This window comes from Salmo salar, chromosome 17, assembly GCF_965601325.2.
Source record: "Salmo salar chromosome 17, fSalSal1, whole genome shotgun sequence".
Lineage (NCBI taxonomy): Eukaryota > Metazoa > Chordata > Actinopteri > Salmoniformes > Salmonidae > Salmo > Salmo salar.
Window position 1 is genome coordinate 8,352,000 of NC_138307.1, and position 23,319 is coordinate 8,375,318.

Genomic DNA, 23,319 nt, shown 5'->3' on the forward strand with positions numbered 1-23,319 from the left:
AGTTTAATGGTACCCCAAAGACACGACAACACCTTTGTGGAAGCACCTGCTTCAATAGGATTTGTATCCCTCATTTACTCACGTTTCCATTATTTTGGCAGTTACCATTTACATTTTACATTTACATTTACATTTAAGTCATTTACCAGTATAACATTAATATATACAGTAACATAAGCTTGACATATCAACATTGGATATTTCCTCATTCACAAAGATGACCTTGTAGAATGATAAATCATATTTTTTCCCCCAATGAGGATACAGGTTTGTGTCATGGTGGTAAAAACAGAGGACAAAGGTGGAGGTATCAAGGATAAGGCCAGCGTTAAAAATATATATTTTGAAGTTAGTTGGTTGCTAGGTTATCATTTTGAAGTTATTTGCTAGGTGCTAAAAGTTAAAGAAATATGAGAAATATATTTTAATATTTTAACCATCATATACATCCCATATGTTGTCCCTTTTCCTTCCTTCCTTCCTTCCTTCCTTCCTTCCTTCCTTCCTTCCTTCCTTCCTTCCTTCCTTCCTTCCGTCCTTCCTTCTTTTTCCATCTCTCCTTCTATGTTTCTGCCTCATCTCTCTTGATCTCTCTTATGACCTCTCTGGGGAAGGTCATAAACGTGTTTGGGCATAGAAGGATCACAGTCTTAAACCACAGTCATTAATCCTGAGCCAGGATGGAGCTGGATAGAGTTTGTTATGATCACCGCAAGGTCATTCTTTCCTTATACTAAATAGCCTTCCAGTACAGTGTTTACAAGAGGGTTCAGCTGTTTACTGTTCACACAAGTGTTTTACACCATTACATGCCATAGACAGCAAATGATATCTGCATTAGCATAAAGAGCAGCAAGGAGGGATTTCTTCAATGTGTGAACCAACTCCCTCATAGGATAAAAATAAACAGGTAAAGGACCCCAAAGACGGAAAAAATAGAGAGAGAGAGAGAGAGAGAGAGAGAGAGAGAGGAGAGAGAGAGAGAGAGAGAGAGAGAGAGAGAGCGAGAGAGAGAGAAAGAGAGAGAGAGAGAGAGAGAGCGAGAGACCATAGCAGAGTCATATTCAGATGCATGTGCACACATAGTGTAGTTAGACAGGCAGAAACACAGAGACCCAGTTGGTTGGGTTGAATAGGAATAAGTGTGAAGCCATGCACCGTGGGTATAGAACGCTGACAGACTGTGTTGCCTGGTGGTGTGTGTGTTTGTGTTTCCACACGTCCCCAGGAGACCTGTGTTTCAACAGCTAACCTTTCGTTTGCACACCAAACAAGCTATCATCTCAAAAGAAACACAATGGTCGTCTATTTTCTCTGGTTTATAACCATGGACTTTTGAACCATACAGTATAAAATATGCACAGACACAACGCTTTTGACATGGAATTTACTTTTACTTAAAACATTTCTATACAGAGTATGTCAGTTCACAAAAGGGTGAATTGGAAAGCATAAACACAGTAATACATACAAATAAACCACTGTGACATAAATAAATGATTGACTAAATGTATGTACACCATTTACAGTACATGAGAGTTGGGACACAATATGACATCTTCAGCCTACTAAAACGTAAAATGATATAACTTTTATGTTAACATTTTTTATTAATTAACAGTGACAAGTCATTGTCTATTTGTCGGAGAGAGGGAGGTTGTAATACAAACCATTTCATGCCAGAAACACTAGGATTTTACATGCAAAGCCAAGGTCTGTAAGGAATCTTAATCTACTGTATAACGACTCATATCCACATGCAACATTCAGAAGCATTTCCTCATTGAAGGTTTGGGTGAACTGTTTATCGGTGGGCTACTTGTTAGCAATTTCTTTGATTGGTAGGGTGTACATACAGCAGTAGAGGCATGACTGAGTAGTGTCTGAAAGAGGACCCTTCTCCCTTCTGTCGGTGGCTGTTGTCCAGTGTCCTGAGTCTGGGAGGTTAGTTCTGTGCAGTCCGGTCAGCTCTGGTCAGCTGATCTCTCAGTGCCTCTATGTTGGGCTGGTGCTGGTGATGATTCCTGAGTCTTGGTCCTGAATGGTCACATTGAGATAGGCCAAACAAGTCAACGACACGGTCAAAGTTAGGGTTACAAAGCTACCGGTAATTTACGAAAGTTACCAGATTCTTCAGTAATAATGGCAATTAACAGATAATCTATGGAAACTTTAGTGATTTATACTTGAATAACAAACATATTTTTATTCATATATAAAGTATACATTTATTATATCTGTGTCCATATTGTCCATGAGTTTCTAGTGGATAGACCATATGGTTCAAGATAAAATAGCGTCAGTAATGAAAAAAGCATCAAATCAATAATGGCATTATTTTCAATGAACTCTGCAGCTCTTCCAACTACAATCAGTTTGTACCCAAAACATTTACAGCAAAAACATATTGATATAGTCAAATAAATAAATGAGTAAAAAATATAAAGGTTAGTTCATGCTGAAATCCTCATATTAAACACATACTAAGTTGGTTTATATTTAGAATAAAGTTTTATAGCTTTGTCATTCATTTATTTATTTTAAAATCATCTTATTGGATTTTTTGTCATATATTTTACAGGAGGCCACACAGAGGGCCAGAGATAGTCGGCAGTACCCAAAAAGGCCACTAGATGTCGTATGGTAAAATTCCATACATTCCCTGAAAGTTACAGAATTATGGTAGTTTACTGGTAGACTTCGAAAGTTTCCAGTAATATACTCTCCCTTTGCAACCCTAGTCAGACTGCAACATCACCCAATTTTTACATTACATTTTCTAACACCTATCAAACTGGCCATGTTTAAGAGAACATCAGTTATCAGTGGTTGTGCATGTGCGTATTTTACATTTACATTTTAGTCATTTAGCAGATGCTCTTATCCAGAGCGACTTACAGTAGTGAATGCATACATTTTTATTTTTTTATTTTTTGTACTGGCCCCCCGTGGGAATCGAACCCACAACCCTGGCAGTGCACACACCATGCTGGCGTTGCAAACACCATGCTCTACCAACTGAGCCACAGGGAATGCCTCATTGTAAATCTCTTTTAGCGTTTGGAAAAGAGCAAGATAATCCAATCAGTGATCTTACTGTGCTGCAGGACTGGTGAGATGTCGGGAGTGGAAAAGGTCTTAGTGGTGGCAGGACCCTCTCCTCCTGCTCCAATCACCTGGATCTCCAGCCTGTAGAGGGTGGCTAGCTGCAGACCTGACACTACCAGGACATTACGCTCCTGAGAGAAGAGGGAAGACAACAATACAGGGGCTCATTAACTGTTAAAAGGGGGAGGTGGTTGGCTTTTTCCTATATGGATGTTTTGGTCACCTTACTCTACTACACATCCCCCCCCCCTTTGCCGCGAAACTACTTATTTAAACCGCAACAAATCATGGGAATTTGTGAAAATGAAAATGGGTTACTTAGACATTTGTTGGTTATTTATGGGAATTTTGATTTCCTGAGACAAATGGTCAGATTTGTTGCATGAAGGTGGGCAAATTCATTGAGTTGATATGGGTTTCCAGTTATGGTGGCACCCCACTGGGGAGACACTGGTTGAATCGACGTTGTTTTCACGTAATTTCAATGAAATTATGTTGAACCAACGTGGAAAAGACGCTGAATGACGTCTATGCCCAGTGGGAAAGCACTATTTGGGTTTATACTGATGGACTTACTGGTGGTAGTATCTGGGACTGTGAGATTAGGCTGTTGGGAAGGTTGTTATGGCGACTGGCTGAGGTCACTTCCGCCCATGTGACCTGGAACCCGTGGAGCTGTCGGGGTGGGAGTGGCGCAGACACCTCCCATGTAAACACAGCTGTGACGTTACCCTTGTGGGCCATGAAGGAGGCGGTCAGGTTCTCTGCCTTGGACAGCACCTTCGGAGGAGGACTTCCTATGGGACAAACATACAGAGTGTTTGAGGGGATCAGTTTGAGCAAAGCAATGCGCAGAATTGCAAATCTTGATCACATAATGACTAGTTATTTAGGATGCAAGGTGACGTGTAGATCAGTGATTCAGTCCGACTTCAATGTAGTTCATCTCAAACATAGAGATGTACACCAATGGACATGTGAATTAAAGGGTCACTAGGTCAATGACAAAGTGACCAAAGTGGTCTTTGGGTGGTCAGTGGTGTCTCACCTTCCTGGCCGGGACAGGCTATGTGTTTGGGGCTCTTGGCCCTGATGCTGGCACAGGAGGGGGTAAAGAAGAAGGTGGTTTCTGCCTGGGCACGTTCCTTAGTACCCAGTGGCTGGAGGTTCACTCTGTACTTACAGGAGAAGAGTAGGCCGGGGAGGCTGGCAAAGCCCTCCTATAAGAGGTTAAAGACAGCGACTCAGATATGATGAGAGCAGCCTATACTGTAACTTCAATAGAGATATATACCCTTTGTCTTAGTTTCACCATAAATCGGTTGTTGGCTGAATGAAACTGGTTACCTGTGTGATGATCTTGTCCACTCCTTTGGTCTGGTTGTGTCCACAGTACTCTGGTACCCACTGGACACGATACCGAACTACAGTGGGATCTGAGAGAAATTGAAAGTAGTATCAATCAATAATCATTCATTATCAATCAACTGCCGATTTGTCGCATAACACTGGTGACAAAGCACACATTGTCCTTTCAAAATAAGAGTCAATAGTTAACTTATAAAGCTCAACTTGTTCAGACAGAACAGATTATTTGATGCAAAATGTAAGAGAAGCCGTTCCTCAGTTAGGGTAGCCCAGTGTGTGTGTTCTGGGTAGCCCAGTGTGTGTGCTCTGGGTAGCCCAGTGTGTGTGTTCTGGGTAGCCCAGTGTGTGTGCTCTGGGTAGCCCAGTGTGTGTGCTCTGGGTAGCCCAGTGTGTGTGCTCTGGGTAGCCCAGTGTGTGTGTTCTGGGTAGCCCAGTGTGTGTGCTCTGGGTAGCCCAGTGTGTGTGCTCTGGGTAGCCCAGTGTGTGTGCTCTGGGTAGCCCAGTGTGTGTGTTCTGGGTAGCCCAGTGTGTGTGTTCTGGGTAGCCCAGTGTGTGTGTGTTCTGGGTAGCCCAGTGTGTGTGTGTTCTGGGTAGCCCAGTGTGTGTGTGTTCTGGGTAGCCCAGTGTGTGTGTGTTCTGGGTAGCCCAGTGTGTGTGTGTTCTGGGTAGCCCAGTGTGTGTGTGTTCTGGGTAGCCCAGTGTGTGTGTGTTCTGGGTAGCCCAGTGTGTGTGTGTTCTGGGTAGCCCAGTGTGTGTGCGCTCTGGGTAGCCCAGTGTGTGTGCGCTCTGGGTAGCCCAGTGTGTGCGCTCTGGGTAGCCCAGTGTGTGCGCTCTGGGTAGCCCAGTGTGTGCGCTCTGGGTAGCCCAGTGTGTGCGTTCTGGGTAGCCCAGTGTGTGCGTTCTGGGTAGCCCAGTGTGTGCGTTCTGGGTAGCCCAGTGTGTGCGTTCTGGGTAGCCCAGTGTGTGCGTTCTGGGTAGCCCAGTGTGTGCGTTCTGGGTAGCCCAGTGTGTGTGTGTTCTGGGTAGCCCAGTGTGTGTGTGTTCTGGGTAGCCCAGTGTGTGTGTGTTCTGGGTAGCCCAGTGTGTGTGTGTTCTGGGTAGCCCAGTGTGTGTGTGTTCTGGGTAGCCCAGTGTGTGTATGTTCTGGGTAGCCCAGTGTGTGTGTGCTCTGGGTAGCCCAGTGTGTGTGTGTTCTGGGTAGCCCAGTGTGTGCGCTCTGGGTAGCCCAGTGTGTGCGCTCTGGGTAGCCCAGTGTGTGCGCTCTGGGTAGCCCAGTGTGTGCGCTCTGGGTAGCCCAGTGTGTGCGCTCTGGGTAGCCCAGTGTGTGCGTTCTGGGTAGCCCAGTGTGTGCGTTCTGGGTAGCCCAGTGTGTGCGTTCTGGGTAGCCCAGTGTGTGCGTTCTGGGTAGCCCAGTGTGTGTGTTCTGGGTAGCCCAGTGAGTCAGCGATGCTAGCTTACTCTGCTCATGTTCCTGCATGAACAGGATTCAGGACGTACTTCTACGCATCTTATCAGCTTGTAAGAAAGCAGCCTTTTGTTTCAGCCTTTTGTTTGTTTAATTACACACAAGCAGCCTGTACATTTACGATAATCTCTCTGTTTACATAACGATAGGGAGGTGGTGGTTAGAGGATTATTTCCTCAGCAACACTGCTGTTCTTATCAAAAGCCAAATCAAATGTGTGTGTGTGTGCTTGCGTGTGTGTGTGTGTGTGTGTGTGTGTGTGTGTGTGTGTGTGTGTGTGTGTGTGTGTGTGTGTGTGCCTATGCGTGCATACATTCGTGCGTGTGTGGCTGTGTCTAGGTTTCCCCCTGCATACCTGTGCTCCTCTGCCAGTAGACCCGGACCTGCAGCTGGCCGTCCTGGTAGAAGGGGGTGCCCACATCCAGCACATCAGGGATAAGGCCCTCGGAGACGGGGACCGGGCGGACACCAGACCTCTGCTCCTCCCCTGATTGTGGAACAATGAAAATGGGAACAAAGCGATGTTAGATCATATGCAAACATACACTACATGCCAAAACATTATAGCTTTCCCTTTTTACCCTCATCTTGACAGGGAGTCATGCTGAGACCAAGGTCTCTTTCACAGATCAGCCCTGTATACACACCAATATACACATCAATATACACATCAATATACACATCAATATTCACATCAATACACAAAATGCAAAACACATTCATAGGAAACAAACACACTCTTCAGTAAAAAGATCCTCAATTAGCCTTTTCCGTCAATCCAGATAACAAGATAATTTTAAGCGGGGACATGATCAATGAGGGCACCATCCAATGTACATACACAATACGGTATATACAAAAGTATGTGGACACCCCTTCAAATTAGTGGATTCGGCTATTTCAGCCTCACCGGTTGTTGACAGATGTATAAAATCGAGCACACAGCCATGCAATCTCCATAGACGGACATTGGCAGTAGAATGGCCTTACTGAAGAGCTCAGTGACTTTCAACGTGGCACCATCATAAGATGCCACCTTTTCAATAAGTCAGTTCGTCAAATTTCCGCCCAACTGTAAGTGCTGTTATTGTGAAGTGGAAACGTCTAGGAGCAACAACGGCTCAGCCGCAAAGTGGTAGGCCACACAAGCTCACAGAACGGAACCACCGAGTGCTGAAGCGCGTAAAAATCGTCTGTCCTCGGTTGCAACACTCACTACCGAGTTCCAAACTGCTTCTGGAAGCAACGTCAGCACAATAACTATTAGTCTGGAGCTCCATGAAATGGGTTTCCACGGCCGAGCAGCCGCACAGAAGCCTAAGATCAACATGCACAATGCCAAGCGTCGGCTGGAGTGGTGTAAAGTTCACCGCCATTGGACCCAGGAGCAGTGGAAATGCGTTCTCTGGAGTGATAAATCACGCTTCACCATCTGGCAGTCCGACGGACGAACTTGGGGTTTTGCGGATGCCAGGAGAATGCTACCTGCCCCAATGCATAGTGCCAACTGTAAAGTTTGGTGGACGAGGAATAAAGGTCTGTGACTGTTTTTCATGGTTCAGGCTAGGCCCCTCAGTTCCAGTGAAGGGAAATCTTAACGCTACGGCATACAATGACATTCTAGACGATTATGTGTGTCCAACTTTGTGGCAACGGTTTGGGGAAGACCCTGTCCTGTTTCAGCATGACAATGCCCCCGTGCACAAAGCGAGGTCCATACAGAAATGGTTTGTCAAGATTGGTGTGAAAGAACTTGACTGGCCTGCACAGAGCCTTGACCTCAACTCCATCGAACACCTTTGGGATGAATTGGAACGCCGACTGCGACATCAGTGCCCTACCTCACTAATGCTCTTGTGGCTGAATGGATGCAAGTCCCCGCAGCAATGTTCCAACATCTAGTGGAAAGCCTTCCCAGAAGAGTGTTATAGCAGCAAAAGGGGGACCAACTATTTATTTCTCAACTGTGTCAGTCATGAAGTTCTGTCAGCCAGTGATTGTCAAGCAAATAACTGCTGGTCTCACGGTAATTGACCGTTAATTAACATAAACACATTTAGCAAATTCTGGCTTCCACGCATAGCCTACAAGCCACTGATTCAGACCTTTGGAACATCTACATTTTAAAAAGTCTAATAAATCCATTTAATATAGCCTAAACCATCACAATAAATCCATGATTTATTTTAGACAGGTCTAAAGAAACTGTAGTCTATTTCAGAAGAACAGAATAGTTGTCACGACTTCCGCCGAAGTCGGTCCCTCTCCTTGTTCGGGCGGCGTTCGGCGGTCGACGTCACCGGCCTTCTAGCCATCGCCGATCCACTTTTCATTTTCCATTTGTTTTGTCTTTGTTTTACACACCTGGTTTCAAATCCCCCAATTACTTGTTCATTATTTAACCCTCTGTTCCCCCATGTTTTTTTGTGAGTGATTGTTTGTATGTATACGGCCCGTTATTGTGCGCTAGTTTATTGTGTTGTATTTATTGATTCCTTGAGTAAATTACGTTCCTTACTCATATCTGCTGTCCTGCGCCTGACTCCTCCACACCAGATACACACAGGCCCATTACAATAGTATACTCTGAGTTGTCCTGATGCTAGGCCCTGATCTGGCTATGTCATATGGTTGTGGGCTACACTAGTTCATTTAGCAGATATGATTTGCTTACAATTCAGTGGCATTATTTAATATTATTTAATAGTATAAAGAATAATAGTATGAAGAATTTCCTGGCGGCATCCCCTTTGTGTGGCCGTAATGCCCCCTAAATAAATCCAGGCCTTTTGCGGCCATGACCCCAAATGTGATTATGCATGTAATGCTTTTACTATAAAGGTGCCATTTTATGGTGAAAATGTACTTCCCCAAACCTGAAACTCACGCGCTGCTTATGTATGCCAGTTAGGCTCTACTCCCCTTGTAAAGCAGATTAATGTGCTTCATTTTAAGAAGTTATTTGGTCACTTTAGTTGTGATACAAACCTTATCAAAACAGGCATATGGGCTCTGTGTGCGACTATGATTGGAAAAAGTCGCAAAAAAAAGGCATTGTTTCTTATGCTGGGCATCATTCACAAGTGATAATATAGAATTCACAAGTGATAGGCTAACATTGTCACCCATCAGACTATTCTTAATTTAATCTTGTCTTTACATATACTAAATAATATATGTGTGAAATTTGTTTTGATTTAAAATGGACCATTATCATGCACATGTCTCGAAACAGGGGCAGTGGAACAAATATATGCCATCTATGCACTTAAACGGCGAACAGAGGACGCTTTTCCCGTGGTTCATTTTCACGCCAGCCAGGAAGGCTATACTCCTGTTGGAAAGATAAATAATGTGCTTAATATTAGGAAAGTTGAGAAATAAATATAGTAGGCCTAGCCTATAGAAAGCTGATGGGATCCTCCTCTTTTTAATAGAGGCCATCACTCTGTTTTCTCACGCAATTGCATAGCCTATAGAAATGTTGCGCAATATGAGCTCATTGGCTCTCATAAAGTGCTTGATTAGATTTTCGATTACAATTGCATTGATGCTGAGTACCAGGCAGTCAGCAAGTTTGGTAGGCTAATAATGACCATCAGCAGCATCAGAGCTTGGAGAAGACTAATTACCGTGATAAACGGTATTTGACTACAGTCATGACTCGTGACCGGCGGTGTCGCGGTAATACAGTCACAGCCCTAGCAACTTTGGAATAAAATGTTCGACAAGCAGACTATTGGTCATGTAGTGTATCACGCTTCCAACCTCAATATACTGGGTAAATATTTAATAGAGTTGGAAAATCCTGTAAATCCTCCAACCGGGATTTCTGGAAAAACCAGGGAACTTTGAGAATGTTCCCAGGATTTGGGGAGCCTAATTATCAAATATTTTCCTTAACAAATGACAGCTTATAAGACTGTTGTTGACGTACTGTGTCGTGTGTTGAAGTGCAGGGTGGCTTTGGGACTTTTCAGTGGAGTCTGTCTCCAGTAGGACACGGCCTGTAGCTCCACACTGTAACTCCTGTTAGCTCGCAGACTCTCCAGCTCCACATAGCTCTGCCCCTGGATACACACACAGGACAGAGGGGTTATGGGGTCAGGAAGACCGTGCTGTGTCCTCTGCATCCACACAATAAAAGGTACAAAGTAGGTCCAATAACCACAGCAATAACTTTGAATTTAATAGCATCAATTTGCGATTCATTTGCCAGAGGCGACAACTATACAATTGCTTGGTTTGGTGTGTAAGCACTAAGCACCATGCGATTGGAGGGTTTATGCCATCAAAGCCACACACACTGCCATTGTTTATCCTTCCATTACATTTGTTGTGGCTTGAGGAAAGAAAGAACAGGCGTCCACTCTACATTGTCCCAGGGAATGTCACATGTTAATGAGTGCCTACATGTCAGGGTAGAAAAAGGGTTCCAAAAGGGTTCTCCTATGTGGACAACCGAAGAACCCTTTTAGTTTCTAGAAATAGTATGACTAGACCGCCAAAGCCCCTCAGACCAAGTCATTCCATTTCTATTGGTATGACTGACCTACCACATGGGCCCAACATGTCAAGGTAGGGGCCTTACTCTACGACTTACCCCATTGACCATCTTCCTCCTCTTTGTCTTAGGTGGTGCTGTGGCCCCAGTGCTGCCTGTGGCCCAGCTCCAGGACACCTTGTAGTGGTGTACAGGGACATCCAGGTCTGAGGGGATGGACCAGCGCAGCCGGACCGACACCGCCCTGCCGCCGGGGCCAAAGGTCACGTTGGACATCCTCAGCTCAGATGGGGCAGGGGGGCTGGAGGGGTCTGGGGACGACATCATTAATCAATCAGGTGTCATTGGTCTGAAGTAGACATCAGTAGTGTTTCCGGTGTTTCTATGTTAAACCGTTTTGTTATATTTCAGTCTTCTGTGATGCATATAAAGTGTAATATTGGGATGCAAACTCAAAATGTAATACATTTAAACTCTATATCTGACATGGTACAGGGGTCTTCTTTTATTAAAGCCCATAACCACGTGTGTGAGGTGTATACTTCTGTTTCAAAGTAGATTTGTTTAAGACTACCAAGAAACACTCTGTGTGATTCTGATTTAACCCACTGCAGTAAAAGGTCAATCAATCTTTGAGGCATTCTCACTGACAAATGCAGCACAGCTAACCTACACCGCACATTACAGCTGCCAAATACATTAAGCTTTAGTAACTGTCTATTAAAGCTATTCATACATTGACTGGAAGGTATTACAGCTCTAGGGGGCTTAAGCACAATACAGCACTTCAGAAATGGCCAAAAGCCAATGTAATTAGTCTGTATTCATCTTCATTACAGTCAGTACAATATCACCCCAGGTTGTTTAAGCCAGCCTCACACACACACGCAAGCAGACACACAAGCACACCTTTCTTGGTGTGGATGTGGCGACTGGGAGTGGTGAACCCTCTGGTCCCGTGGACGTTCACTGCTGCCACTCTGAACTGGTACCACCGGCCTGCCCGGATATCAGCCAGCCGCGCTTTCTCCTTCGTGGTCTATATATATATATATATATATATATATATATATATATATATATATATATATATATATATATATATATAGATATATAGATATATATATATATATGTATATGTATGAGAGAGAGAGAGAGAGAGAGAGAGAGAGATGTTTAACTTCATGAACAATCAATACATTGCCACACATTGAATTCTAGGTAGATTACACTCATTTGTCCCCTTATAATCAACTAAATCCAGTATTAATAAGTAAGCATCCCCAAAAAAGGATGACTAACCTGAGCTACCACCTCCCACTGTGTAGCAGCGTCCTCGCTGGGTTGGATCCCGTAGTTCCACCTCCTCTGGACCACGTAGATGACCGGCTCGGCCGACACGTTGAATCGGGAGGACCAGCTCACCTCCATCTGGCCAGACCTCAGCTCCTCAAAACTCAGCTCCTTCCTGGGCTTCAGAGGGGCTCCTGGAAGGGTGAAGTGGGTCGTTTCAAGGTCATGTGATCATTCGATTTTAGTCATTTAGCAGACATTCTTATTCAGAGCAATTAGGGCTAAGTGCCTTGCTCAAGGGCACATCGGCAGATTTTTTACATAGTTAGCTCAGGGATTCGAACCTTCCACTGACATCAGTGAATTATCTAAGCGAAAGTTAGGTTTTTTTATCTCGTCTTTGAATTGGCCCACAAATTGGTTGCAGATAATATATTGGTTGTAACCAACCAACAAAAAATGTACATACTGTAGTTTCCTGTCTATTTTACTAAACATACTGTATGTACTGGAGGTTGCTGTACCTTTGTTAAGGTTCTTGGGAGGTTGGCAGGTGTGCCCACAGCCGTTGGAACAGCACTTCTTCTGGGCAGAGCACTCTCTGTCCTCCTCGCATCCCTCCACACACGCCGCCGCAAATCCGCTGGCCTTCTCAGGGGCAGGGCAGTCACCCTGCTTCACTGCCACCACCGAGCGCAGGAACTCACAACTCGTCACACACTCCCAGTGCTTCTTGGGAATTGAGCGCTGGGGTGGAGGATTGGGGGACAGAGAGAGAGAGAGAGAGAGAGAGAGAGAGAGAGTGTGTTAGAAAGCACAGATGCTTTACTACTAAAATAACACGCAGAAAAACTAAGTAAGGAAATTGAAGAAGCACTGAGGTAAAATATGTCTGTGTCTGATTACCTTTGCCAAAAAAATGTCTATGGAGGATAATCTGAACTGAACTCTACTAATTTAGCCTCTCAACATGAAGCCTCTCCTCAGCGCGTTCCTCCCCCCTAACTTAACGAAGTGGGAGGCTGTCAAAAGTCATCATACCTCACAAAGCTCCCGGCACTGGCTCTTCAGGTCCCAGGAGGCCTTGCAGGGTTCCAAGCACTTTGAAGGGGAGAGAAACAGAGATGGAGGTGAGGGCTTGTTACACCTTCCATGCCACCACTGGAGATTTCTGAAGCAGCTTAATAAATTAAAAACCTGTCACCACGGTATTCAAAACAAATACTTGAATACTTCTTCTGCCCTCAATCTCCCTCAATATAACAGCAAAAAATGTTACCACAAACTTTAGCAGTTTGAGGTTTATTGGGAGGAATCTTTGTATGCATCTTACATCTGTGGCCTTGTCGGTGTTCCTGACTCTCTTGAGGAGAGAACAGCTAAAGAACTTGACAGTCGGTTGCTGGACCCACATTTCATTTGGGGAACATCAGTTTAAGGGAAATAAATAGGATGTTTGAAAATCAAAGAACACCACTCTTCCACAGTGTGTTTGTTATTAACCATGTGCTTCCTGTAGCGGCTTGTAGATCTGTACTGCTGTCCTTGTCCCCTGAGAGACACTCTTCCTGCATGAGTAACCCAGGATAGGTTGCCCAGGGGAATATTCACATTTCCAATTTCATGCTGCAATGAAACACCGTGGTTGGTAGCCATGGAGGAAGGCAGTGGGGAATATTGCATCACAATGTACAGTAAGGCTGGTGGCTCTAGGGGTAATTTGAAAGTTACCATATTACAGTAACAATATCCATTTGATATCCAGGTTTAACTATGCTGAACAAAAATATAAACGCAACATGCAACAATTTCAATGATTTTACTGAGTTACATTTCATATAAGGCAATCAGTCAATTTAAATAAATAAATAGGCCCTAATCTATAGATATCACATGACTGAGCAGGGGCGCAGTCATGGGTGGGCCTGGTAGGGCATAGGCCCACCCACTTGGGAGCCAGGCCTAGCCAATCAGAACAAGTTTTTCCCCACAAAAAGGGCTTTATTACAGACAGAAATACTCCTGTTTCATTAGCTGTCCAAGGGGCTGGTCTCAGACGATCCCGCAGGTGAAGAAGCCGGATGTGGAGGTCCTGGGCTGGCGTTGTTACATGTGGTCTGTGGTTGTGAGGCCGGTTGGACGTACCGGCAAATGTTCTAAAAAGACGTTGGGGGCGGCTTATGTTAGAGAAATGAACATTCAATTCTCTGGCAACCGCTCTGGTGGACATTCCTGCAGTCAGCATGCCAATTGCACACTCCCTCAAAACTTGAGACATCTGTGGCATTGTGTGACAAAACTGCACATTTTAGAGTGGCCTTTTATTGTCCCCAGCACAAGGTGTACCTTTGTAATTATCATGCTGTTTAATCAGCTTCTTGATATACCACACCTGTCAGGTGGATGGATTGTCTTGGCAATCTCTGGGATCTTTTTCAGCTCATGAAACATGGGACCAACACTTTACATGTTGCGTTTATATTTGTGTTCAGTATAGAAACTCGGTATGCTTATGGTTATTATTTCTTACTTACTTATGCCTTGACACAAGTATAACAGCATGTCCAATACACTCCTACAACCTTCTAGAGAAAACCTCAACCATGTAATGCGTTGTTGAAGGTTTTCAAGGCGTGAAGATTGGAGTTATCCTGGGGCAACGTTTTGGTCGGAATGAGAGTGGGAAACACATTTATCTTCAGTTGCTGTGAAAACATGAGCAAGTGTGTGTGTGTGTGTGTGTGTGTGAGTGTGAGTGTGTGTGAGTGTGTCTGAGCGTGTGTGAGCGTGAGTAAGTGTGTGAGGGGTGGAATGGGGTGGAGAGTGTTGGTAGTTGTCGGAAACTCTGAATAATGTGAAGGAAGGAGGCACCCGTTAAATGCAGCTGAGGTGCCCACTTTATGGTGGGGGAAATGCGGAGACCCTGCCGAGCTCGCCCCAGGCCCCACTGCTACTTGTATGGAAGGAAAATCCTGAAACTGCTGCAGGCTGACGTTGTACCCTTTCCCATTCAGTAACACATGCTCATACATTGCTCATACATTCAACTAGCTCTCTCTTACCCCTCTACTCTCCTGTGGTACCCTGTCCTCGCTTTATCTCTCCTACAGTCCCTCCATACTACAGTGTACTGCATGTCTAAAGCTCTCCCATAGCGTCTAGATCCTCGGCTCCCTGCCATAGCCTAATACCATGCCGTACTATGAGTGTCCCTGTCCTGTCATCTCTTATCTCCCTTCTCTGGTCTCCAACTTGAGATTCTTCCTCTAATCCCAACTGACGCTCAGGCTCTCTCGTCTCCTCGTTCTTATTGTGCCTCTCGGCTACGCTTTGTTTTCCGCCCCATTTCAAACTCAAACCAAGCATTCCTTTTCACTAGCGACCGACTGCAAATAAAGCAGAGTTCTAGGACTCTAATAGAATGTCTAGGAATTTACAGAACACCTAAGGACTCTCTTCCACTGATGGCAAAAGACAAAGGAGTATTACCCCTTAATGGCAGAAATTTGATAGACATTTTAAAGTCAATAACGCTTACTCTTAATTTTGAACACAGGAAAACCTGCTTTGTTTTACAAAGGAACCAGGGTAAACACGAAAAGCATCAGCATGGCCATTTCAGTATGCAGTAGGACAAGAGCGAACCGTTTCCTCTCTGAACGACAGTAGATAATGGCCTCAGTGACTTCTGAACCGTGCATAACGCTGCTGTTCTGTTTGGGTGGTGTAGACCGAGCCTGCTTCTCAAATGGCACCCTGTTCTCTATACAGTGCACTCCTTTTGACCAACGCCATATGGGCCCTGGTCAAAATAAATGCACTAAATAGGGAAAAGGGTGCCATTTGGGATGCACACTGGCTGTACTGTAGCACACAACCGTGTTTGATACCGTGCCCAGATGACACTCTCCCTGGAGAAAAAAGACCCTGCCTTTGTCTCTCCCTTCCTGTTTCTACAAATTGAACAGGCTTTGGGGGGGTTCCAGAGACTTTCACAAGAGGACAATCCTGTGCCAGTTCTCTGTAGTGCTAACACTGTTCATTACTTCACATGGTCATGTCTGTGGTGGAAGGAAGAAGATGCATTAATGTGGCGTGTTAGAAATGGCACCCTATTGCCTGCATAGGGCTCTGGTCAAAAGTAGTGCACTATATATGGAATAGGGTGCCATTTCAGCCTTGTTTTTAGTCCTTAGGGCCGCGTCATCCCAACTGCTAGACCAGTAAGTGTTAGTTGGTACACTAATGACTCCCAAGTGCTGCCTAAACGCCAATCTGAAGGAGCCGTGGCTTGTCGTGAGGTGATAAAAAATAATGACCTCAACTAAGCATTCATATCTGCAGAGCTGAGAGGCTGACAGGCAGCCCGGTGTAATGGCCTGGCAATTATGACCGTCCACGGCTCTCCTAAATGAGGCACTGAAGCGATCCTGTCATCCCCTGCTAAGCCTTTAAATGAAGATGTGACCGGACTCTATTGTGTCAGACTATGGTAATCATCTATAGTAGCCTTAATTGACTGCCTGCCTCGACGAGATAGTGACAGGCGGATTAACAGTCACTCATCGTTACCAGGGAGGTCCATCGAGACAACGTGATGCTGAGTGAGCACGGGCAAAGTACAGGATGATCCGACTATTGTGACCAAACGTTATCATTTCTCTACTGGATGTAATCACTGAGGGCTTTAAAAAAAAAACGGCAGCACTGTTGTTGTCTCCGATAAGTTGTGGGTGGACTTTTAGTGTAGCTGTAAGCACTGCTGCAAGCAATCACCAAATGCAGACATGCGATGGCTTACGCAGCGAAACAAATCATCGCCTGTAATCAAATACTGCAAAACATGAGGGTCTGACTTCCAATTTTGTGGTTGAGCTGGAACTACAGCTTACATAGTAGCAAGTGGCATTTCAGGAAGACCTTAAAATCAGACTGAAATCCTTGAGCAGCCAATCAAATCTAATGTTGAGTTCTAGTGATATACTGAAACATTGGCGATACTTAACTGAACTGAAAGCAAAGGAAGATTACTTTTAAAGTGAGACTGCAGAGACATTAAGATCTCCTTAGTGAGAATAAATTGATTCTTCATCTCCACTTCAGAGCCTCTAATTTGGCAATTAGCTGCCGTGTAATGAACATTCCACAACGAAGAGGATTCTAATTGGCTGTGTTCTTTCTTAACGAGAATAGAACAGCATTATTACTTTCTTAACGAGAATAAAATAACATTATCATCACTCTTCAAGAAAAGAGCGCTGAAATTGATAATTTTATTATATGCTCAGTTTCACCATTAAAAACAGAGCAAAAAAACAGCACATCGGGTTGGACCTAGTGTGGAGGATGCGATCATGCTACAGGGATTGACCTGGTTTAAAGTTTGAGTTGAAAACTCTCTCAGGAGTTCTGTAGAAATCTGCTGAGAAGTTGGCCAAATGTTTTCATGGACCCACCAAGAGAGGTCAGAGCCTGGCTGACTGTGTTTCTGCTGCGAGCCTACCCTGGGGTGTGTCTGTCTGTCTGTCACAGAGAGAGGCGCGTGTTGTTGTGCTTCTCTCTCCCATACGGTGACACAAACAGACAACTAACCAGAGTGTTATACTGTAGTAAACAAAGCAACAAAACAATCACAAAGACAATTTGAAACTGATTAGGAATGTGGCTTCAGAATAAATCGCTACGAGCGTGAACGTGTTATTAAAAAAAACATTATTCAATTTATCAATAACATATAAGATAATATTGTTCATAATGGTATTTGACTGCTCTTTGCATTATGAGATTTGACAACTGTGCAACCATTCTATTGTCGTATCCTACAGTATACTGAAGCCTGTGGAATAATCGCAAAGGCAACATGTCAGCTTCACTTCTGTACACTGTGGGGATAGTATACTGAAGGGCTGTTAGAGAACGTTATTGTCCTCATTACCAAAAATGAGTGGACCTCTTTACCCAAAGACAATTATGACTTCCAGAGAGGGATATGCAGAAGTGTATTTGATGAAAATACAAAGTGGAGAGACAAGGAGCTTAACAGCCAAGCATCCATCTAAAGCACCTGTCGCTATACGTTGCAATCATATATTTTGTAGGCTCTATGATCTACAGAAGAACAGTACATAGCTGGCTGCAGTATATTGGCTGACAGTGATGTATGGTATTGCATGGTACATAGAGTACTGTGTAAGAACCACTATGACAATGATTTATCATGCTATTTGTTCAGCTGCTGACTTTCCCTGAGAGCTTTTCCTCTCTGAAAATAGATCATTCAGTTTTGTGCGATTTCTGTCATGTTAGATATGGTATGCATGTAAACATCAGTACATTACCTTGGCACACTGTCTATGATTTTGACACCAGCCCAGGGATCCATTGTTCTGAAATGAGAGAACAGAGTAGAGGGCAGTCAGTAGTATAAAACTAGGGAGAGTAGAGAGTAGAGGACAGTCAGTAGTATAATTACTAGGGAGAGTAGAGAGTAGAGGACAGTCAGTAGTATAATTACTAGGGAGAGAAGAGAGTAGAGGACAGTCAGTAGTATAATTACTAGGGAGAGTAGAGGACAGTCAGTAGTATAATTACTAGGGAGAGTAGAGAGTAGAGGACAGTCAGTAGTGTAATTACTAGGGAGAGCAGAGAGTAGAGGACAGTCAGTAGTATAATTACTAGGGAGAGAAGAGAAGAGGACAGTCAGTAGTGTAATTACTAGGGAGAGAAGAGAAGAGGACAGTCAGTAGTATAATTACTAGGGAGAGAAGAGAAGAGGACAGTCAGTAGTGTAATTACTAGGGAGAGAAGAGAAGAGGACAATCAGTAGTATAATTACTAGGGAGAGAAGAGAAGAGGACAGTCAGTAGTAAACTCGGCAAAAAAATAAACATCCTCTCACTGTCAACTGTGTTTATTTTCATCAAACTTAACATGTGTAAATATTTGGATGAACATAAGATTCAACAACTGAGACATAAACTGAACATTTTCCACAGACATGTGACTAACAGAAATGGAATGTGTCCCTGAACAAAGGGGGGGTCAAAATCAAAAATAACAGTCAGTATCTGGTATGGCCACCTGCTGCATTAAGCACTGCAGTGCATCTCCTCCTCATGGACTGCACCGGATTTGCCAGTTCTTGCTGTGAGATGTTAGCCCACTCTTCCACCAAGGCACCTGAAAGTTTCCGGACATTTCTGGGGGGAATGGCCTAGCCCTCACCCTCCGATCCAACAGGTCCCAGACATGCTCAATGGGATTGAGATCTGGGCTCTTCGATGGTCATAGCAGAACACTGACATTCCTGTCTCGCAGGAAATCACGCACAGAATGAGCAGTATAGCTGGTGGCATTGTCATGCTGGAGGGTCATGCCAGGATGAGCCTGCAGGAAGGGTACCACATGAGGGAGGAGGAGGTCTTCCCTGTAACGCACAGCATTGAGATTGCCTGCAATGACGACAAGCTCAGTCCGATGATGCTGTGACACACCGCCCCAGACCATGATGGAAGCTCCACTTCCAAATCAATCCCGCTCCAGAGTACAGGCCTCGGTGTAACGCTCCGACCATCACCCCTGGTGAGACAAAACCACGACTCGTCAGTGAAGAACACTTTTTGCCAGTCCTGTCTGGTCCAGCGACGGTGGGTTTGTGCCCATAGGCGACGTTGTTGCCGGTGATGTCTGGTGAGGACCTGCCTTACAACAGGCCTACAAGCTCTCAGTCCAGCCTCTCTCAGCCTATTGCGGACAGTCTGAGTTGTTGTTGCCATCCTGTACCTGTCCCGCAGGTGTGATGTTCGGATGTACCGATCCTGTGCAGGTGTTGTTACACGTGGTCTGCCACTGCGAGGACGATCAGCTGTCCGTCCTGTCTCCCTGTAGTGCTGTCTTAGGCGTCTCACAGTACGGACATTGCAATTTATTGCCCTGGTCACATCTGCAGTCCTCATGCCTTCTTGCAGCATGCCTAAGGCACGTTCACGCAGATGTGTACAGTGCAGGCAAGGATAGTCATCTGACCTCTCTGTCATTATCAGGTCAATAAATGGTTGCATCCCAAATGGCACCATATTTCCATTATAGTGCACTACTTTTGAACAAGGCCTATAGGGCTCTGGTCAAAAGTAGTGCATTATGAAGGGAATAGGGTACCATTTGGGACTCATCAATTCATCATACCCATGTTATGAAGGCTACTATGGCAGCCCAAGGGACATGAAAGTCAGAACAGATAAAGGTGAAATAAAACAAATTAAAAAAAGATAAGGGCATTTTGTTATGTCACTTTGACTAAATGAGTGGAGCACAATATGACCTCTGACGCAAATCAGAACTAGTCTCACAAGTCAGACAATTGTTTTCGAAATATTACACGTGAAAGACTGGAAATCAAGGGTAAGACTACACCCTAAATGGCACCCTATTACTTATATAGTGCACTACTTTCCACCAGAGCCCTGTGGGCCCTGGTAAAAAGTAGTGCACTACATAGGGAATGAGTGTAATTTGGGATGCAAGCCTAAGTTTGAACCAGCTCAAAGCAGACTTTAATGGTCCTGTCCAAAAACTATAAGCACTTTGAGATATCAGCTGTTGTAAGAAGGGCTATGTAAATACATTTGATTTGATATAATCCAGATTGATGGTGGCATTAACATGATCTGAATTCACTGTCTGACGTAGTTTATGTCATGTTAAAAAATCTCAGAAAGGGACTTTTCAATATGGAAGGTTTACGATAGATTCAGCGATCTGTACCAAGATGTATTCACATGGCTGCTTCCAGCACATTGCCAACAGAGACCTTTCAAACAATATGCTTCATTTTAGTCACGTTCACCTGTCCATTACTATGTGTCGAATTGATGAAAACGTATAGCTGAAGCGTACTGTAGCTAAACCCAAGTCTGGCAATAAGAATTAGCCATTTTATAGGCTGACATGACATAGTATCCTATCCACTCCTACAACGGGTAGACTTGATCTACGATCCATGACAGGAATTCCATCGCAGAGGGAATAGATGGACTGCCCTACGCAATCTAACATTGACCCTGCTACATGATCCGTGGGAAGTAGTGATTAAACAGGTTAAAGGTCATATCCTGACCCTTAGCGAGGTCACGAGTGCTTGACAGTGTGGCTAATGATGTGACATCAGTGCAGTTCCAGTCCTATGATAATAAACCATAGCTAATAGCCATGTGGCTCACTAGTTCCCCATTCCATATTCATTATGGAGCAATTCATTCAGTAAACTATATAGGCCTACTATATGGGAGTATGCTAGTGGGTATTCTCACAGGACCATCCTTCTGAATCCTGAGGCTGAATAGTGAGTAACTGGGCATGTTCACTGCTAAGGCTAAGTTATCTCCGTCCACTGTATGGTTTATTTCACCTTTATTTAACCAGGTAGGCCAGCTGAGAACAAGTTCTCATTTACAACTGCGACCTGGCCAAGATAAGGCAAAGCAGTGCGACACAAACAACAACACAGAGTTACACATGGAACAAACAAACGTACAGTCAATAACACAATAGGAAAAAAATCGATATGCAGTGTGTGCACTTGAGGTAAGATTAGGGAGGTAAGGCAATAAATAGGCCGTAGTGGCGAAGTAATTAGAATTTAGCAATTCAACACTGGAGTGGTAGACGTGCAGAAGATGAATGTGCAAGTAGAGATACTGGGGTGCAAAGGAGCAAAAAAATAAGTAACAATATGGGGATGAGGTAGTTGGATGGACTATTTACAGATGACATCTGTAAATCCAAGGAGGACATGAACTTGATCATGTGACCTGGGTGGCTCAGTCACAGAGTCATAGGCTTAGGACTGGAGGGGTAGTGAAGGGCTTGATATGGACGTCAGTTGGATAACAAGCTTCTCTCTCTCTCTCTCTCTCCATCAGCCTGTAGGTTGCTCCACTTCTCAATGCAGAACCAGATTTAAAAATGGGACATGGTAAAGAGAACTTTCTAATGAGGAGTACAGTGTACAGAGAGTTTCCTCTGTCAGAACATGATACTGAACTGTCCATAGATCATGTGTCTAGTTTGCTTGCAAACGTACCAAATCTAAAGCAGTTATTGTGAGGCCAAAATCAAAAGTTCAGTTATCGTTTAATAATCAACTAAATAAAGAAAGAAAGAAAAGAAAAACAAACATGTTCTTATCAATTATGGAAAATGTCTATTTCAAGCACATTCCTGTTTATTAATTCATTTGCGCATAAAAAGTAAAGGGAATATTATATAATGCAGTAGAAACAAATCGGATTGCCTGCGTTTGATCCAACTTTGACTTTATTCCATGAAGACAGCGGCATGCTCGCCCGCTTGTTTTGGCCTTACCTCCACCTGAGATCGTTTGGAGAGCGTCGCTATGCGAGTGCTGTGCAAGCTGAGGCACCGAGACGCACATCTCCCCCGGTAGATGTCGTTCATCGACCGGGTCTCGTCTTTCCTCTTCGTCTTCGCGTTGACACTCAAGAACAAGATACTCCACAAACCAAGACTCGCAAATACACCTCGACTTTTGAATAACGACATTGTCCGGGCCTTTTCTCTTGCGGGTGTCCCCTCGTATCGACGGGACGGGTTTATGACAGTTTGTGGATGCAGTCCGGGAAACTGATGAAACTTCTACGTCGAAGGGAGGAGCCAGGATCTGAGCTCAGCCTGCCATTGGAAGACACCTACCATAAACGGGAAATGATCTCAGGTATGATGTGTGTGATGAGTTTGGACTGTACCCATCTAATTGTTTAATTGCTGACATATTTGAAGTTATGATTGCCAAATAGCCTCCAAAAATTGCAATCTCAATGTAAGGGCTAATCTACCTCACGTTATAAAACCAGGTCTAGTATTATCTTTAATGATAATGTCCTGCTTCAAATGAAAAGGGCATTTTGATAAAGGGTAATAACACATTAACAAAATCGACATAATCCACCCCTCAGCGCTCCTGTTCACCTGCCACTCACTACACCTGTTTATGGTCTTTCCCAATGCATTTTCTGGGCCCCCCCCCCAAAAAAAAACCTACAACTGCAACAATCACTTCATAATCTCTTAAATATTATCCTTGACTGTACTGAAAAACTCATTTTCTACATATTCATTGTGTCTTATTTGGGATTCATCCCTTCATTTTCATTAATTCATTCATTAAGTAATTGATCCATTCGTCCATTCATTCATTCATTGAAACTTACCTGACTAACAATAGTTAGTATAGCATAGTAGTTCTCTAGTAGAATCAGTTTGTTGCCTCATGGAAACCTATCTGGGGGGCGGGAAGTTACACAGTTTCCAGGGAACCCCATCATTTTCACCGGTAGCAGAAAACAACATTTTAATGGACAAAACTATAAAAACTAACCACTACCATATCTCACAAAGTATCTCTCCACGTTTTGGCACCGTTTTCTTGCCCACGGAAAGGAGAGAATATGACGTGTAGGAAATATTGAAGAAATCCTCCCGTCGTTGGTATTTTTTTGCTCATGCTCGTTGAAAAATAGTCTCCGCTTGGTGCATTAGCCTCCTGAGGTGATAATGACTGGCC

General features: G+C 44.1%; 1 protein-coding gene across 1 annotated transcript; it reads right to left on the minus strand.

The window, feature by feature from the left end:
- Positions 1–1,373: 1,373 nt before the first annotated feature.
- LOC106575196 (anosmin-1) lies at positions 1,374–22,358 on the minus strand. The gene is made up of 14 exons (XM_014151530.3): positions 22,101–22,358; positions 18,077–18,124; positions 12,780–12,839; positions 12,263–12,485; positions 11,748–11,932; positions 11,355–11,484; positions 10,545–10,756; positions 9,879–10,011; positions 6,297–6,428; positions 4,456–4,544; positions 4,157–4,328; positions 3,685–3,905; positions 3,098–3,239; positions 1,374–2,037 (listed from the first exon to the last, which is right to left on the minus strand). Exons 1-14 carry the CDS (start codon positions 22,296–22,298, stop codon positions 1,946–1,948), a joined length of 2,037 nt encoding a protein of 678 aa, XP_014007005.1. The 5' UTR covers positions 22,299–22,358; the 3' UTR covers positions 1,374–1,945.
- Between the last annotated feature and the right edge of the window lie 961 nt (positions 22,359–23,319).

What these genes read in the sequence shown, in the direction of transcription:
- LOC106575196 (XM_014151530.3), bottom strand. Translation starts at nt 22,298, where the DNA reads ATGTCGTTATTCAAAAGTCGAGGTGTATTTGCGAGTCTTGGTTTGTGG. An exon ending in AGTGCCGGGAGCTTTGTGAG is followed by an intron (nt 12,486 to 12,779) that starts GTATGATGACTT and finishes CCTCCACCCCAG; the next exon opens with CGCTCAATTCCCAAGAAGCA. An exon ending in CTCACCAGTCCTGCAGCACA is followed by an intron (nt 2,038 to 3,097) that starts GTAAGATCACTG and finishes GTGACCATTCAG; the next exon opens with GACCAAGACTCAGGAATCAT.